Here is an 18555-nt window from a genome sequence, read left to right as displayed (position 1 = left end):
ATTGCCGCCAGGAGATTGTCCCTCTGAACCATAATTAATGGTGTTTGCGTTTTATGGGTTGGATTATGTTGCTCAACTGAAAAGAGATCGGTTTGAGTCTTTGGGACCGTAATTTTTTTTTTCACTCATCAAGTTTTTCGTGAACATTATTACTGGTTGGCACTTTGTCCAAGGGAGCGATGGCAAACATGGGTAAATTTATAAAGTATAGACTTCGGTTTACCGTCACTACTAAGCTTTTTATATTAAAAAAATTGTATAGATTCAGATGCTTTTCATCCGAGTCACTCATGGAAATTGGATTCGTCAGTTGCATCTCCCACACTTAAGGGTGTAAGTGGGCTAGCCCGTCAACCCGTTTATAGGTCAATTAAACGGGTAGCCCACCGGGTACCCACTTAATTAGTCTATAAGCGGGTTTATGGACCGGCCCACTTACGCCCCTACCCACACTGCCCATTTCCATGCAGCTCGGGAGCGACACCGCGCGCTGAGTTAAGAGGGAGAAAAGTTGTACAAAGGCGAAAGAAATAAGCATAAAGAATTTCATAATTCACAGCCATTAACAGACTCGATGACTCTAGAATGTTCTGAATATACATCTAGAGAGCGAAAAAAATGACGCAACACACATACACTTTGAATCACATCAATCTTGGGCATTAGATGCCGTTGTTACTCACAAAATCCTACCTCGCTAGTTATCTAAACCTACCACATGCCACAGCTAAGAATATACTAATAATTATGGAATTACACTTATGGTACCACACGAACCCGACTTTAAGGTCACAATCTTTCTACTGACGAAAGCTGTGCGCCCATCCTCCAACCTGTTTTCCATGATCTTGAGGCTGGCATTGGACATAAACACCCAATCAAATTCACATCCCGGCCAATCAGAAGACACCAATCGATCGAGGTCAACGGCGCGTAGCATGAATAACTAATAATTCAGTCAGGCGTCTGGGCATTTGCTTACCTTTGCAGCGGCGGTAAACGTGAGGCCAACTCTGATTTCGCCGTGGTATGTTTTGTCCGCGAGGACGACCCGGTGCTTGGATTCACTCATCTGCCATGTGCCATGCTCCATGCCTAAGCTGATCAGGTCAGTCACGTCGATCCTGCATTACAACACACATGAAGATAGATTTAGATTTCTGCGTGCACGCAGCTCAAAAGTTTGTAAAATCATTTGCCTAACCATATATCTTCTCAACATATTGAGATTACAGTACTTACTTCATTTTATATTATAAGATATTTTAGCTCTATAAATCTAGAAAAAAACATAAACGGGGTAATATTATTTAAGATTGCTATGATTAAACTGCCATGTGGTTGTTGGCTTTGTTTTGGTGAGCATATTGCAATGGCACTCACGTTGCTTCGCCGAGTAAGTCGTCCCTTGAGAAGGTGTCCCGGTCCATGAGCCGGAGGAAGAGCTTGTGCTGCCCGGTGGCCGCGGTGGAGTTGATCTGGAACTTGAACACCTCGTTCCAGCTCGGGTTCTTGCCTTGATCTGCATTTCAGGTCAGAGAATCCCAGCTAGAACGGTCATTGCCTCCTCTAAATATACATCCAGAGACGACTCACGGTTGCTATGAACCGGAGCCAATCTGAATTCTGAAACGAAAAAACAAAAAGGTTTGCAGTAGCTATGAAGAAGCAGTGGCTGACCTCGAGCCACGCTGCTCTTGCGCTCCTGGCTCCGGTACTGCACGACCACGTACGGGTCTATCTTGCCTGCACAAGCAAAAACGCGCGAGCGGCCATGAGATCACACAGCTGGTAGGGACGAAACAAATTACACAGCAGGGGAGATTGCAAGAGGAAACACGCGTGCGATCGGTCGAGCTCGATCGATCGGCCTCGTTCTCCTTCGCCTCCGCCGCGGAAACCGAGGACGCACCTATCTCACCTAGGAAGTCGTTGCCGGCGAGGCCCTTGGCGTCGACGAGATGCACCTCCAGGACACCGCTCCCCGCCATCTTCTTCCTCTTCGATCTCCTCTCGCTTGGTCGAGGCCGAGTTACTGAAACAGCCAAACAATCTCGCCGCGATTTCTCTTCTGCGCCTCTCGGTGTCTAGCTGATAAGTTTCTTGCTTAAGTCTGCAACCTAAGCGATGAACTCAAGATGCCGTATAGTTGGCTCGTGCGTGAGCCAGTTTATAGGCGCGAAGGCTGGGACAGGTCAAAGCTCCCGCATTTGAAGCGGTCGCCACCGTGGGAACCCGCACGTTTCTACGGGGTCGACCGGTCGAGTTGAGTTGAACCGAACCGGTTCGAGGCGTTCTCCTATATTGCTTCCTCTCTCCTTCCTCTCCCCGTCAAGTGTCAACCACAACTAGCCATATTTTTTTTAGCTTGGGGACTACTACTACTTACTCCCTCCGTCCAAAATAAATTAATTTTTTAGTTTTTAGATATCTTCATCTTACTTAAAAAAATTACGATTAATAATTTTATTTTTATTAGATGATAAAATATGAATAGTACTTTATGTGTGACTATTTTTTTAAAAATTTTTTAAAATTTTTTCAAATAAGACGGATGTTCAAACGCTCGACACAAAAACCAAAAAATTGGTTTTCGTGGTGGACGGAGGGAGTACGTGCATAACAACGATTTTGATTTCTTTGCGAGGATTATTTAATAACGGTTTCCTAGAAGCGGCACTAGCCGTTATAATCATCTAGCTGCTTTGGGCAGTTGTGCTAATACAACGCACCCTACTTAAGGCTCCGTTTCTTCCTTGGTTTCACTGTTCTTTTCTTATGTCTACGTGCAAACTTTATAAATTGGTAAAATATGTATTCTGTAAAAAAAACTCATATAGAAGTTTAATGTCTCATATTTCTAAGAAAGATTTTTAATTTTATAATAATTAATTTTATCGTTTATAAAAAATCAGAAAGTCTTCAATTAAATCCTCCCGCAGTCCCGCTATCCCAAATACAACTTCAAGTGGTATTATTCCGGCGGTCAACAACATGCGCACAGTGTGATTCCTTCCCCAGTGAATCCTCCTGACATTAGCACATGCTTATTACCTGATTAGTAGTAGTTTAGTACGATTTTGTTCTCTGAACCCGTGCAGTTCAACAACCAGGTCTGCTCGACGACGACGCGTACGTACGTGATTTGGTCTCGCCGTCTTAGATCGAATTCAAGGTGATATTTTTCCATCCGTCTCGTCGCGAGGAAGTGGGTCTTGCTAGAGGCGTAGTTCCTAAAATTTTTTTTCAAAAACATCACATCGAATTTTTAGACACATAAATAAAACATTAAATATAGATGAACCAAAAAACTAATTACATAGTTATGTAAGAAATCTTGAGACGAATCTTTTGAGCCTAATTAGTCCATGATTAGCTATAAGTGTTACAGTAACCAACATGTGCTAATGACGGATTAATTAGGCTCAAAAGATTCGTCTCACGATTTCTAGGCTATGCGTGAAATTCGTTTTTTTCATTCGTGTCCGAAAACCCCTTCCAACATCCGATCAAATATTTGATGTGGCACTTATCCTAAAAAAATTTCTCAATCTAGACCGACCTAAATGCGTCCATGTCCATGGGAGTCCCGATCTACGCGATAAGTTCGACGAATCGTCAGAGAGGAAAAACGTGGACTGAGACTGCAGCCTGGAGACGAATTTGCGTAGAAACCGTTTGTCCGCATGAACAGTCCCAGCCGAGACTCGAGATGGAACGGTCAGATAGAATTCCAGATGTCTGAAGATTGGGTCCCAGCTTAAGCAGTTTGATTCTGACTGTCGACCTGTCAGGTGGTTTTCATGACAATGATGTATCAGAATAACAGGAACGGGTATACGGAACACACGGGTTGGGAAATCGCATATATATATATATATATATATCAGTTGTTGTCGTGACAAACTGTGAGCCTGTAATATCTTTGGCCGTTTCAACCGTGCTGAAAACAAAGCATTTAGATCACCATCAGACATCACCTGCACGACATTAACAGCAAAATTGAGTAACTGTTGGTGTCACATTACGTACAGGTAGATGACAATCACAGAAATGCATAATTCACCTAAAGATGCAGGATAAATTACATGCTCTGCCACTGCGTTTCAGTTTCAGCAACTGCGAAGTTAAACGGAACAAATAAGCAAAAAGCGACACCAACTCGTAGAGAGAAAAATTAGCCAAAGCCTGGATCACCGTTGCAGAATTGCAGAAATCTAGAATGCAGAAATTTTCAGAGAGAAAAAATAGAGAGATGACTTTTGAATAAAATGACCAATTGAACGTGTGCTAAAAGTCAAATATGTAATACGGAATGAGTATATGCATGCTTATTACTTCCTCCATAATTCATTAGATGCCGTCGTTGAGTTTTTTGCGCACTGTTGACCATTCATGATATTCAAAAAAATGACGTGATTATTATTTATTTTATTGTGATTGAATTTATTGCTAAATATATTTTAACTATAACTTACATTTTCTCATATATACATATAATTTTTAAATAATATCAATGATCAAACGTGTGTTAAAAATTAATGACATCATTAATGAGAAAATAATAAGTGTTACGGTATGCTTTCGCATTAGATGCTATATGTACTATTATACTCCATTGTTATGTGGAGAATCCCCTTCGGGCGGCGCAGGTAGAAAACCGACCGGCCCACACGGCCGCAGCCTGCACGCGAGATTAATTAGGACTCTAAAGTTTGATTAGGATAAGATTTGTTAAGTTTGATTAGGATAAGATTTGTTAGATTGATTAGGACTCTAAAGTTTAATTAGGATAAGATTTGTTAGATTGATTAGGGCTCTACCACTTTGTAAGACTATATAGCCGGTTAGTTCATGGTTAATGCAAGCAGAAATTAGTTAAATCTATCTCTGTCTATTTCTCTACTCTCCTCTACCTCACAACATCCATCTCATAATGAGTGTAGTCATGTAAATTCAAATTATACTACCAAGCATAGTAAGAGAATTACTATGCGTACAATTGAACTATTGAAGTGTCCGTACAATTGAACTATTGAAGTGTCCGACCTTTGTACAATGTGTCTAGCCTTTGTATGACTATAACACAGAAGTATAAGATCAGAGCCCACGTGTAAGTAAACTAAAATAGTATCATATCTTTTTCTTATAATTATACTTAATAAGCTAAAATTTAAAATTTTAACAGTTGATTTTAAAATATTTTTTCCAAGATTTATTTTCTAACAATGACTTTTATATCACTAAAAATACGGAAACAATACCCCCCAGCAATCTAGATGATTGGTATTTGGTCATAAGAGATGAGTCAGATGCTGGTCATATAGTATGTGTGAGTCGTACGTAGAGCCCTTTCTGTCTTTTCTCATGTACCAGATAACTACTTCCCTGAAAATATTTGCAGCGAATATGAATTCAAAGACGAGAAGAATGACAATACGTCACTGCTGGATTCAGTCACTAATAACTAGTTTAGATGACAACGTATTATACGTCACTGAAGAGTAGAGTGAACGACCCAGTTATTATTCTGCAATGGTCAAATTGCCTAAATGACACAACAAACTTTTCTAAACAACCAACATGATAACCCGGCATTGCAAAGGCAGCTTAGAATACTTCACGAAGTATTTGGTTCAACTATTATAGCACCAAATCATCAACAGACTTCAGAGTTCATGCCTTGACGGCACCACGGCATTTTCAGTTCATCGGATCCTCTCTGGGGAGAGAGAGAGAGGAGAAACCACATGTGGTTGCATGCTCTATAGTACGATCAAAGTTCACTAGGATTCGAAACAACAAAGCAAGTTGATCAAAGATGTCACAACTTAAGATCGGAGCATTATCTCCTCCTAGGGTCTGGTTGCACCCAAAAGCACTAAGGAGAAGACTTGACGGTAGCAGACTTGATGATGTCCACAAATTCAGGCTGCAGAAACAAAAGTAATCATCAGTAATATACACAACAGTAAGCCTGAAATGATATGTGAAATAATGTATTGAATTAACTTCAAACATTTGACATGCTACTGGGCACAAGGATTGTACTGATCAAATGGTGTTTTGTTTAACTAGGTTTGTGTTCTACATGCTAATATTATTATGGAGGATAATAAAGGAAATAGGAATATGACCTTCAATGAAGCTCCTCCAACAAGGAATCCATCAACATCGGGTTTAGCAGCAAGCTCTTTGCAGTTTGCTCCATTTACAGAACCTGTGGAGGAAAAACATGCGTAAGACAAAGGGAGCAGGTTAATCATAGGAAGTGGAAAGAGTTAACTTGTATATTAGAAATTGGCAATTTTACTGAACGAAATTTAGTCATTTCAATTCATACTTCTTCTACAATTATAAACGTATACCTCCATAAATAATCCTGGTGGATTCAGCAACTGCAGGGCTAACATTAGTTGCGAGCCACTTTCTCAGACCATCATGAACCTAAGGTAACGCAAGTTTTAAATATCAGAATGAGAAGAACAGAAGAATCAGGTACCAGTGATTGATTATACAGAGACGACATAGGAAGAAACCATTGTTTTATGGAAGCAGATAAATGTTTAGCGAACACGCTAATCATGCAGTAATTGCTCTATGTTAGAAGGAATACCTCCTGAGCCTGAGCAGGGGTTGCAACCTTGCCGGTTCCAATGGCCCAAACTGGTTCATATGCCAAAACAACGTTGGTCCAATCGGATATCTTCTCTGAAAGAAGAAAGAAGATGACAAGTAAAAAATAAAATGGGTGAGGGGTGGAGAAATGAGAAGCTTTTCTGTTGAAGCAGCAGAATGAAACACAAAGGATGTAAAGAATAGATGAAACTAAAAATGGATATGAATAATCAAAACATTCTGTGTTTTCTTTGATACAAAAAATGTTCATAATAGTAACACTTTGTATGACATAATTTCTAGTTGAAATGATAGACCATTTAATAATTTAAATGCATAGTTAGCAATTTTGCATCACAAATCTGTACATGAGTTGGCGCTTGTTAGATTTTTAATACGTGTAGAAGCTTCAATCAGAGTATTCTGTTCTGCCAATATGCTCAATTATTATTAGTCTTTAACAGCTTTCAAGATGGAAGACATTTTGTTAATATAGACAATAAAAATAATGAAGGTGCTTCACACAAGAAAGCATCGATTTATCAACAGCACAAGCTACTACTTCATAAGCAAGGAAGAAGATCCTTATTCAGCTGTTCCAAATGTGGGGAAAAGCTACCAATATATATGGATAAACTTAGGATAGCTAGTAAAATTACCGGCAATAGCTTTAGTTTGTGCAGCAACAACTTCCATTGTCGTCCCTGCTTCTCTCTGTTCAAGGGTCTCACCAATGCAAGCAATTACCTTGATGCCTTGGGAAAGTGCGTACGCAACTTTGTCGGCAACAAACTGTCATGAATGATGAAAAGAACTGTTAGTAACAACAGAGTAAGTCGAAATCACATGAATCTCAAACATAATTTCCAGCAGATTGATGACAAACCCAATTTATAAGTCTAACTAGCCAACTCTGCATCAGATAACCTGACTAGTGAGTAACTCAAATCTTTTATGCTAATATTAAGTCACCACTGAATGTTGATACCAAACACCACAGGTATGGACTAGTTGTGCAGAACAAAAACAAAAAGGAGAGTCACTGTACAAATTATTGAGAAGTTCCTAGCCTTGCTAAACTAGTAGCTTCCCACATTCTAGTTGCTAGTAAAGCAGACATGAAAAAATCCAATGTTTCTAAATAATGTAGAAAGAACTCTACGTTATTTGAAAAAAAAAACGTATGTCTCTAAATAATGTAAGAAAGAACTCACATCATTTGATTCGCCCAACAGCGCTCTCCGCTCAGAGTGTCCCAGAATGACCCAAGGCACCTGCAGGTTCACCAACATCTCGGCACTGCAAATATGAAGCATACGTTAGTGGATTGCAGAAATCCACACCCCCAAACACCATAACCGTCTTCTATAAGAATTGTTTCCTTCAACGCATATGGAGGGAGTTTTCCACCTAAATCGGCAACCATGCAAGGAGTATATTCGAAGGGCTTTTTTATTATCCTTGAAAAGTATCTCAAGGTATCAAGAATTTTAGTATAAATTTTTAATACCTCAAGGTACAAAGTACCTCAAGGTACCGCATTTTTTACACTAAAAAGTATGGTACTTTGAGGTAATTTTTCAAGGATAATAAAAAAGCTCATATTCAAAAGGTGGTTGGTTCAATTAATTAAGCACTTAGGCCAGCATCGACTCCTAAAGAAGCATAGAATGCCTAAGCTTAGCACCTCCTTAACCTGACTCTCGAAAAAAAAACGGGTTTATTTTTGTAAGCTCCTATGTAAGCTCAGCATTGGAGATGCTCAGAATCAGAACTGGAACAACAGAATGAGGGACTCCACATTCCACATTCTGCCTTCAATAAAACAGCACTGCAATATGCAGTACACATTACCCATAACCAAAATAGAATTCTTCGTTCTTCAGCTTCCACACAAATCCATGCATGCCTATAATCAAGTCGGATTTCATTAAACTATAGCTACTCTACAGCTACTGATCCGTACTAAATTCGACGCTCTCATTTGGTAACGCGAGTCTAACTGTGGTCTATGCAGACAAGCACTCGCTTCGCTTGTGCCGCCCGGCCGAGTTCACCCAATGCCAAATCACTATGCATCAAAACAAAAGTGGGAGGCAGAGAAGAGGGCGGCTCACCTGATCTCACCAGTGAAGGCGCCGCCCTTGCGCACCCAGCAGTTCTGCGCGGCGACGGAGAAGTCGGGCCGGAGCAACCCCTTCACCTGCGACAGGAACACGAACGGCGGGCTCACCACCACCTCTGCATCCCCCCAAAAAAGAGCCAAAACCCCCAGATCAGCACCAGATCGATGAGTCGATCCATCCCCCCGGAAAACAAACAACGCCGTCGAGGGGCGGCTCACCGACGATGTCCTCCGAAGGCACCTCGGCCTCGTTAAGCACCGTGACGATCTTCTTCACGTCCTCGCCGGTCCCATTCTGCACGCGGCAAACAGCGCATCGATCAAACCAAACGCTTCCCATGGCGTCTCCGGATCGAAAGCGAAAGCAGCGGTGGTGGGAGACTTACGCATTTCCAGTTGCCGCCGACGAAGAACTTCCTGGGAGCCATGGATCGCGCGAGGGGGACGAGGCAGACGAGAGGCTGCAGCGATGAACGGAGGCAGCGAGCGGGGGCTTGGAGTTGGAGCAGGAGCTCCCGGTGCGGGGTGGGGCGGCGGTTAAATCGAGGATGGGGTGGGGCGCGGCGGAGGGAAGAAGGAAACACGTGGCACGGGCTGAGCTTCTTGGGGCGGAAGAAAGAAGAGTAGTCTGATGAATGATGATGCCGCGGGCGCCTATCGGAAGGCGGAAACCGCGGAAGCACGCGGGTTGATTTGAACCCGCACGGCCGCACCCCGGTTGGGTATGAAATTGGCCTCGTCGGTCCGATGAATTAAGCGCAATTATAGTTCTCTGCCGTATTAACGAATCATTTTTTTAGATTACTTAAATTTTAACATTAGATTGATTTGGGTCATATGTTTTACTAGTAATCATGAAGAGTAAGAGGGACATTCAGTCTTAGGGGTGATCATTTGTTTTTTTAAAAGAAAAAACAAACATTATATTTGTAAACAAAAAATTATTTACGAATAAAACGTTTATATCCATATTCTTAGCGGTCTAAAAAATAAAAGCTAAAAATAAACCACAGAAGGATCCACTCGCACCCCGCGTACATCTTAATCCACTCTATAATATTCTGCTGGAGTAATAGCTCTATTCTAGATTTGTTGTTAAAAATTCACAATCGGACGAACGGATCAGTAAAAACGATTAGAAGATGATAAGAACAAGTATGATACCCTGCATTGTAAAAAGATGCTCAGCAGTCATAGAAGATGATATGAACTTAAATAGGTGTTAGCAATCAACAAATCAAGTCTGATATTGCTCGCCAAAACAGTTTCTTGACAATCTCTGGCGATATTTTTGCAAAAACAGGCTGTATTTATTGTTACAAAGAGACCCTTGCTGTTTCGTGACAAAGGAGGCGCACAAACAAGAATAAACGTGACAATCCAATGAGGTGAGGTGACTCTTATTCAGCTATAATGACGTTCTAAAACTATGTTTTTGTTTTGTACACGCCTGTGGATTCTACAATCTGAATTTTCTAACTGTAAATTCACAAACCGCAGCGAGCAATGTATTCTTCTACAGAGTGTCGCTCGTCTTTTGTACACCTTGGTTAGAAGAGATGGGAGAATGATTGGTGGCCCTCCTGTATTCAGTACAAAGTTTCGATTCTGGAATTCTTCTCCACTAGTTGCGTTCCATTTTGTTGTGGTTTAATCGTGATATACTTTGAGAAAAAAAACTCATCAGCTCAGAAAGACACTTCAGCTCATCTGTCCTACTTCATCAGATCGATGTCAGTTCCTACAAGGCAATGGGAAAAACAATTATGTACATTGTTTCGTGTGCAACTCAAAATTAAAAAACCCAATGCTACCAACATGATCAGTTTCAATTAAGTAAATTTTGCAGACTGGCTATGAAATGCACAATGACTCAAGATTTGTGTAAAAGTATACCTGCACCTTCCAAGATTAGGTTACATCCAAATTTGTCGTGTGCGCAAAATTATTGGTTAAATTTTCCAATTGAACAACATGTTCACCAAGTTCTTTTTCTTTCATTTTCGGGGCTTTAGTGATAGAAAGTGTGCTTTGGGAATACTGGCAAGGAGAGTTCAGAATCTCAGAACCACAAGTATCTACTCCATATGATGAAAAATCCAGTTGTTTCTCAACTGCTTTCATGACAGCCATTCTTTTTGACCTTGCCCGGTATTGAGGTGAAACATCAAAGCTCCTTACAGAAGTTGATAATCCATCAAGGGACCCCACTGACATAAAGGATGAAGTTTTAAATGACTCTGGCGTAGCTGTAGCAGGTTCCATACCCGTGGGAGTGTAAAAGTTATCAGTGCTTACTCCACTGATCTTCACCTCACTAGCTGAAACAGGTGTTGATTTATCCCGCTTTCTTCTTCTTAATATGGAGGGAGTGTCTGGAAAACTGTTGGCAGCACTTTTCAATATTGAATCAACACTCAGCTGGCTTGATACTTTTCCCTTTGTTGGAGAGGGAGTAATGCAGCCAATGGGTGATGATATCCCATCCCCGCAATGTTCAGATGTATGGTTCGCCGTAAGACAGTCAGAAAAGAGCGAAGAACTAGCAGGGGCTACATCTTCTATGTTAGGGATCTGGTAACAAAGCGGACCAAGGGTAGAGCATGCCCCATTCTTCAAAGATAATTCTGGTTCAGCTTTGGCAGGTGCAGCTTCTAACTGAATGGTCCCAGAGTTCCCTGTAGGATCAGGTACCGAATTAACCTCAAGACCTTTCTCATGAATAGAATCAATTTCCACACATTTGTCACGGACAGAATCACTTTCTAGAGCTTGTGCCACCAAAGTAACAGCAGAACAATCAACTAAAGATGCTTCATGTGAAGTTAGTGGCTGAGCAGTTGGCAATGTGGAAACAGAGAGGAATCCGGAGCAATTAGACCGACGAGCTGTTCCATGTTGGTCTTTCAAATTAATATTGGGCGCCTTGTTCAAATCAAGATGGCCCTCCATAGCCACCAGTTTTGGTTTATCCTTGAACTTATCATGAACTGGCAGTTTCGTAACTGCCACATTATTGCTGGTATTGTAGATATCTAGCTTCTTTCTGAGAGAACTGTTCCAATGATTCTTTATAGAATTGTCAGTCCTGGAAAAGGCAGCATACATTCAGCACACTTTAGAGTTTTGCAAAGGTGAGCACAACTAGTAACATAATTTACAAACAACCAGCCAACAGTAATTAGTTTAAGACCATGGCACATGTATATAAACAGTTGATGAAAGCAGAAATTGCAACAAAAGTCAGATAGACTCAATTGCAGCAGTGCACTCAGAGAATAGAGAACAAGAAATTTTGACCTAACTCCAAACAAAAAAAAAATCTGAGGGAAGGTTTAAAGATGTACCTTCCAGGAAGAACTTTTGCGATTTCTGCCCATTTATTTCCGTACATCTTATGAGCATTAATGAGTGCCACTTCCTCCTCAGCAGTCCAAGCATCCTTCCTAATATCTGGATTTAGATGATTGTGCCACCTAAGAGTATACAAGTTCAAACTTAATTCCATATAATGTAATGTATTATGTCAATCTTAGCACTTTTTTCATTAAAAAATACAATTAAAGCCACTGAGAAAATAACTTATATGTGGACTGTAGTTTGATAACAGAATGGTTAACCCATTATTTTTCACAGTTCTTTAAGTAAGCATTGCATTTCTTAATAAATTGATTATAAAAAGGATCCTGAGATTTTGTAGTAACTATCCTCAAATTTAAAGTTTTTTCTTGCAATTACAAAAATGAATTAATAATGTCTTATATGAAGGAAAAGTGCATATTAGAAGAAAGAAAACAACAACCGAGCATTAAAAGTTTTATTACTAACAATAAGCTGAATACTGCTAACAATATGGCCATGATATAAAAATAATACCTCTCTCGGCATTGCTTCCCTATACGTCCAGGTAGTGCCTTTGCTATCACAGACCATTTTGTTGGTCCATACTCCTTTACAAGATTAATGATTTGATCGTCTTCCTGAAGAATATATGTCATGATTCATGAATGTAACAATTCGAAGATATAATACAAGCGCCTATCATTACAAAGTCAGCTATATGACAAACCTCTGGAGTCCAAGGACCTTTGATAAGTTCAGGATTAAGAACCTTTTGCCATCGATGCAAACATTGTACCTCTGTTCTGTATGGGAAGCATTCAGCTGCATACAGATACATTCAATAAGCTTACCATACTTGGCATAAAGAGAAGGGAAAAAATGTCATGCTGTATACGTAAAGTTACTGATGTTAAATGAAGTGCTACAACAAATAAAAGGAAAAAAGAACTATTCTATCTACAAGATCACCAGTAACTGCCATTAGTTCCAACATAAACATTTTTGCTCAGATCATATTCGTGTGCACATATATAAGAATGCAACTGTGCCCATAGTAATAAAATCAAACCATTAACAATATGTGAGTACATTTGCAGCCCTGAACAGTTGTTTTCATTAAGATGATGATAAAATCCGTCTCAACAATAAGTGCGAAAATTGTACACTTGTGCTGTGATTAAGAGTCAGACCTATCTTCTTCCAGTTTCTAGCATTATAAACCTCAACTGCCTTCCTCAATGTCTCATCCTGTTGCGATAAGTTGAAGCCAAATTAGCAACATTTCAGAGTGTGTAATGAAATCAACAGGGAAGCATTTTCAAGAAGGAACATGAAAAATATATAAGTGTACAATAAAAAACAGAAATGAAAAAAAAAGAACTTTTTCAAGTGTACAATATTACCACTAATTACGTCCATAACTCCATATGAAATAAATATGCAATCCAAACTAGATGGTTGTATTCCACATTAACTTTTATCTGTTATAATTTTAGGTTTGTATTGCATTTTATATGAAATTTTGAGTAATTGTAAATTATAATATAGAAAGAGAGGCGCTGACCTCCTCTGGCGTCCAGCCACCCTTTGCTCTCCTTATTGGCCCACTTGTCCGCCTAACATAAGATAAAGGTTGTCAACAAAAATAATTTGAATTTTTTTCTGTTTAAGCCGCAGAAAAAGAGCATCTTGGATCCAATAAGTGGTAACTGCAACTACTAATGCCCTATTTTAAACTCGGGAATTTCATATGAAGGGGAAGATCCAAAGAGAGCCTAACAAAATTATCCTTTATCTCATTAAAACAACTATTTACTTAGGGTACCAGGGCCACATTTATCGCATCAGCCAGCACAAAAAATATAGATACCAAAGTTACAATTAAATGGTGTCTCCAATGCCGTAGCCCAAGCATACTAAATCTAATAGGACATCAAGTCATGGTATAAAAAAAATAAACTTCCAGTTAGAACAACAACGGCTGCATGTAAATGGACAAATTTAATATTCCAAATTTTTTACCATCTTCAAGTATCTCAAAGTACCATACTTTTTAGTGTACAGTTTAGTAAGATACCAAAATTTTGTACTAAAATTTTTGGTACCTTGAGATACTTCTCAATGATGATAAAAAAAAGTCCATTCCAAATAAACAATTTTTATCAGAACTCATCAGTAAGGCATGCAATTAATCATATAAATGAACCACAGCAACAGGCCATACCAAAAAGACGCCTTTATATCATTCTATCCATTATACCACACCCAAAGTCCTGTTTGAATAAAAAAATGCCTCGGGAACACAATAAGTACCTAAAAAACTATTCGTTATCACTCAAGCAGCTACCGCAACACTCCTGTGACACATATCAACCAAGGTAGCATTCCTCTAGCAAGATTTTCTCAAAATCGCAAACAACCTTTTGCCGAATCACAGAAAGCGCGAGTTACCAGTGATAAAACCATACAAAATCATCAGGCCATTCACGAAGTCCCATTTTCGCATCTACCACACGAGCTAGCCACTCTAACCAACGGGATTTCCTAGATTCTTCCCATAATAAGACCGCAACTGAAGGGCAAACAGCTTCCTTACCTAAGACCGGAGATGGAATTCGCCGAGCTAGACACCGGCGGCGACATCTGAGCGAGCCCTCCGCCGCCATAGCTGCTGCCGTCCGACACCGACGAGCTCGACGCCGCCAGAGGCTGCCGGTTCTCGACGCACCCCTCCTGCTCCACCATCGCCATGGCCCCCATCTAACGGCACAAGCACATCCTCATCACCACCACAAACCTAACACGGCAAGACCGCCACAAACAATAACAGAATTTTAGATCAAAAATTCCCCGCGGCAGAAACCCGGAGCAGATCGACCGAACCGCTGCCTTACGAATCTAGCAGATCCCCAGATCGACCGATTTGGTGGGGACCGAATCCGTGGGTCAGGAGGGCGGACGCGAATCTATCGGAAGGCAGAGCGGATGTGCGGGGGGCGGCCGGGCGGGAGAGATGGCGCGAAGCAGAGCGGGGGAGAAGCGGTGGCTCGGAACCCTAGATGAGGGTATAAAAGAGCAAGCTTTTCCCCTCTCTTTCTACGGCTTCCGTTGGGGTTGGGTGTCGGGGGAGTCGATGGAGAGGAGAGAGAGGATGCTTTCAAAAAACCTCGCCCGTTGAAGCGACGGGGAAGGAGAAGACGAGCAAGAGGAATAAATTACTACTCCGTCTCCTTTTTCTGGATAGGCCCCTCAGATTATTCTGTATTGGAATTTAGACCAAAAGACTAAGAGCAAGTTGCTAACTACTAAACTCTAATCATGTATAGTCAATCTAATAGATAATTCATATAATAGTTATCTACAAAATATTAATACATATACTTACATATCATACACACACTATGTTTTCGAGCTCGTGCTGTAACTAGCTATAAATTAATAGTTCGCTGCTCTCCCTCCTCTCTTATCTCTTTAAAATATGTTTATAGCTGGCCTTATAGTCTGTTCCTGCTCTGATCAAGTTTCGCTGTATGCAACATTGTGTTCAGTGTTGTGTACCGTTTACGAAAGATCAAAAGAATGCTGTGAAAAATCAAAGTTAAATTTTTTTTAAAAAAAATCATGTATTTAGGGACATGCTTAACACGAAAGTTTATATTTTTGTTGCTTTAAGCAAAAATGCATTGATAAAAATGCATGGGGATACTATTCAAAAGATACATAACTATCACTAAATATAAATTAAGCACGACTTACTGCTTTGCATATGTGTTAAAAAAAGATAAGATAAATAGTTAAACATATTTTCAAAGTTAATAACCTTGGATCAAACATAGAGGGAGTATTATATTATGATATAGTATAGATCTGTGCCTCAACCTCATTTGGCCACGGCCTGAAAGGCTCATCGGAAACTCGAGCACCACAAGCATGTTGGGCGCTCGTTATCTCACTCGACTCGTGACAGGCTCGGCTCGGCTCGTTTCATTTTTCTAACGAGCCGAGCTAGTATTTTAGCTCGTTAGAGATAATGAGCCAGCTCGAGCTGGCTCGTGAGCTGCTCGCGAGCCTAACGAGCTAGACCAGAGACACAAGATTCACCGACGTTCATTGATTTCACCCTAGAATGCATGTGCTCAGTACTTCATAGGTTCACCATGTGATTTGTTGGTTCAAACTTTAATATTTAAATATAATTTCACATGATTTACATGTTTGAAATGAAAATTTTCTTATATAACTTATTGAAAAATTATTTAGATTATTTTTTTATTCATGACTCACAAGCCTAATGAGCCAGCTCGAGTTTTATAATAAGCAGAGCCGAACTGACTCGTTAGCTCGTTACGATAACGAGCCGAGCCAAGCCAAGCTGGCTCGTTATCCAGCCCAAATTTTTACACATCGGGCATCATGGTGGCTAGGAGAGCGAATATGATTATATCGGCAAGCTATATATACATATGGTGAAGATGATAGTGAACATGGGTGTCTGCGATGGATGGTGGTTTGGAGGTGGCGCCCATCGGTGTATGTTACGAGCAACGTTGAGCGGCCGGTCACCAAACCATAATTAGCATCTTTCGGGCCATATCCGCTCGTGGGCTCGGTGGTAGCATACAAATTGTGAAGCCAAAGGGTCATGTTCCTTGATCCTGTGGACATCTCTCCACTAGCAAGAAACAAATGCAAGCTTCGGGACGATCAGATCGGGGTTTAACTGATGTTTATTAGACGTCGGTGGCACCTGTGGGCACCACACACCTTGTTGGAGGCGATGTTTGCGTGCCTCGGGTGGACATCCTTGGTGAAAACTAGTTCAGAATAGCAATGGTGACATCCTACATGCCATGACTTTCTTAAAGGTCTTGCATTGAAGGTTCCCTATCATATTGGTGCCCCTACTAGTTTGGTCTCACTGGTTTTGGTTTTGGTAATAGCAAGATACGGTCAAATATATTTACACTTTAGGGGCTGTTTAGTTCCAAAAAATTTTCACCCAAAAACATCACATCAAATCTTTAGACACCTAAATAGAGTATTAAATGTAAACAAAACGAAAAACTAATTGCACAGTTATGTGAGAAATCGTGAGACGAATCTTTTGAGCCTAATTAGTACGTGATTAGTCATAAGTGCTACAGTAACCAACATGTGCTAATGCCAGATTAGTTAGGCTCAAAAGATTCGTCTCGCGGTTTCCAGGCGAAATCTAAAATTTGTTTTATAATTAGACTACGTTTAATACTTCAAATGTGTATTTAAAGTTTTGATTTGATGTTTTTCAAAAAAATTTTACAAACTAAATAAGGCCTTAGCTTCCTTTGATGATATCTCTGTTTTCATTCGGCTTGGTTTGACATCAGTCGCAATGATGATGTGAGCAAAATATGACTACCGATTTCGGAGATTCTATTTCCAAGTTCGAGAAAGACAAGACCTACGTATAATTGCATGTCATTGAAGACAACGGTTAGGCAATTTCTCAACAACTACATACGGGGGCGTGTTCGTAAACGCCAATTGGGGCTAATTTCTTTTTTTTCGTGCGCACGTTTTCTAAATTGTTAAACGATATGTTTTTTAAAGAAGAAAAATGAAAGTTGCTTAAAAAAATCAAATTAATACAACTTTCAAGTTTACAGTAACAATATTCAATTAATCATACGCTAATCAATTTCCTTGTTTTACATGTGCTAATTAGCCAAGCTGTAACATGCAGGTACAAATGCACCCATGGAAGTTATTTGTCTTTAAGATGATATTCTAATAGTGTATTTTTTTAATCAAGCTATGATTTATATGCAATGTTGGACCTGCAAGCTCTATGATAATTTGTAGCTTATTTGAAGAAAAGGTTGGAATAAATTTCATTTTATTTAAATATATATTTACTCTGGCAACGTTGTTGACTTTTTATTACATGCTTAACTATTTGTTTTATTAAAAAAACTTCTATAATTATTACTTATTTCATTGTGATTATATTTATTACCAAATTTACTTTAATTATAACTTAAGTTTTTTATATTTGCAAAAAATTTTAAGTAGGACGAATGGTTAAATGTGTGACAACATAAGTATTAGTACAGTGACGCGAGTGGCATGATTTACTAATCTGGTGGGGTGGAATACAAAAAAGAGGAGCAATACGAGTTGGAGACGAAAGGAAACGTGTAGCGGACGCGATGGTCGTGCCATGCTTAGTTGACGGCGCCGTCGGGTTGCGAGCGCGAGAGAGCCGCTTCGGATTCTAGAAGCGGGGCGGCCGCACACGTCGGCAGTTACCGTTGCGGTCCGGAAGTTTGAACCCCTAACGGCTCCTGGACGCGGTGCGACCGTGCCAGACTGCTAGGAATAGACTTCGTCCCGGTCATATGCGCCGTCCGTCCGTTACCGATCCTGGTTCCGGCGGGTGCGATTCTGCTGGGCCGACGACTATTGCTACGCGTGACGGCGAGCAGTCAGCG

At 40.3% G+C, this 18555-nt stretch overlaps 3 protein-coding genes across 4 annotated transcripts; all 3 read right to left on the bottom strand.

Annotated features, from left to right (window-relative positions):
* Positions 1-526: 526 nt before the first annotated feature.
* Positions 527-2162, bottom strand: LOC102704293 (elicitor-responsive protein 1). 2 transcript variants are annotated; one of them, XM_006644928.3, is made up of 5 exons: positions 1913-2162; positions 1681-1746; positions 1384-1522; positions 983-1124; positions 527-854 (listed from the first exon to the last, which is right to left on the bottom strand). In XM_006644928.3, exons 1-5 carry the CDS (start codon positions 1989-1991, stop codon positions 801-803), a joined length of 480 nt encoding a protein of 159 aa, XP_006644991.1. In that variant the 5' UTR covers positions 1992-2162; the 3' UTR covers positions 527-800. The 2 variants fall into 2 exon arrangements, with proteins under 2 accessions (XP_006644991.1, XP_015699248.1); XM_015843762.2 differs by having other exon boundaries at positions 1922-2162.
* A 3457-nt stretch (positions 2163-5619) lies between these two features.
* On the bottom strand, positions 5620-9310 carry LOC102704015 (triosephosphate isomerase, cytosolic-like). Its single transcript, XM_006644927.3, has 9 exons — positions 9130-9310; positions 8963-9038; positions 8736-8859; positions 7833-7917; positions 7278-7410; positions 6617-6711; positions 6369-6447; positions 6138-6220; positions 5620-5932 (listed from the first exon to the last, which is right to left on the bottom strand). Exons 1-9 carry the CDS (start codon positions 9169-9171, stop codon positions 5882-5884), a joined length of 768 nt encoding a protein of 255 aa, XP_006644990.1. The 5' UTR covers positions 9172-9310; the 3' UTR covers positions 5620-5881.
* A 721-nt stretch (positions 9311-10031) lies between these two features.
* Positions 10032-15252, bottom strand: LOC102703735 (transcription factor MYB3R-2). The gene is made up of 9 exons (XM_006644926.3): positions 14980-15252; positions 14682-14882; positions 13650-13701; positions 13276-13333; positions 12813-12907; positions 12620-12723; positions 12091-12219; positions 10640-11831; positions 10032-10484 (listed from the first exon to the last, which is right to left on the bottom strand). Exons 2-8 carry the CDS (start codon positions 14843-14845, stop codon positions 10655-10657), a joined length of 1779 nt encoding a protein of 592 aa, XP_006644989.1. The 5' UTR covers positions 14846-14882; positions 14980-15252; the 3' UTR covers positions 10032-10484; positions 10640-10654.
* Positions 15253-18555: the final 3303 nt, after the last annotated feature.

Source organism: Oryza brachyantha, chromosome 1 (assembly GCF_000231095.2).
Source record: "Oryza brachyantha chromosome 1, ObraRS2, whole genome shotgun sequence".
NCBI lineage: Eukaryota > Viridiplantae > Streptophyta > Magnoliopsida > Poales > Poaceae > Oryza > Oryza brachyantha.
This window is presented reverse-complemented; position numbering and strand designations above follow the sequence as displayed.

What these genes read in the sequence shown, in the direction of transcription:
- LOC102704015 (XM_006644927.3), bottom strand. Translation starts at nt 9,171, where the DNA reads ATGGCTCCCAGGAAGTTCTTCGTCGGCGGCAACTGGAAATGC. An exon ending in TCGGCGGCAACTGGAAATGC is followed by an intron (nt 9,039 to 9,129) that starts GTAAGTCTCCCA and finishes TGCCGCGTGCAG; the next exon opens with AATGGGACCGGCGAGGACGT. An exon ending in ACAAACTAAAGCTATTGCCG is followed by an intron (nt 6,712 to 7,277) that starts GTAATTTTACTA and finishes TTCTTCTTTCAG; the next exon opens with AGAAGATATCCGATTGGACC.
- LOC102704293 (XM_006644928.3), bottom strand. Translation starts at nt 1,991, where the DNA reads ATGGCGGGGAGCGGTGTCCTGGAGGTGCATCTCGTCGACGCCAAGGGC. An exon ending in GACTTACTCGGCGAAGCAAC is followed by an intron (nt 1,125 to 1,383) that starts GTGAGTGCCATT and finishes GTTGTAATGCAG; the next exon opens with GATCGACGTGACTGACCTGA. An exon ending in CGTTTACCGCCGCTGCAAAG is followed by an intron (nt 855 to 982) that starts GTAAGCAAATGC and finishes GTCCAATGCCAG; the next exon opens with CCTCAAGATCATGGAAAACA.
- LOC102703735 (XM_006644926.3), bottom strand. Translation starts at nt 14,845, where the DNA reads ATGGGGGCCATGGCGATGGTGGAGCAGGAGGGGTGCGTCGAGAACCGG. An exon ending in AATTCCATCTCCGGTCTTAG is followed by an intron (nt 13,702 to 14,681) that starts GTAAGGAAGCTG and finishes ATCTTATGTTAG; the next exon opens with GCGGACAAGTGGGCCAATAA. An exon ending in GTGGCTGGACGCCAGAGGAG is followed by an intron (nt 13,334 to 13,649) that starts GTCAGCGCCTCT and finishes TTATCGCAACAG; the next exon opens with GATGAGACATTGAGGAAGGC.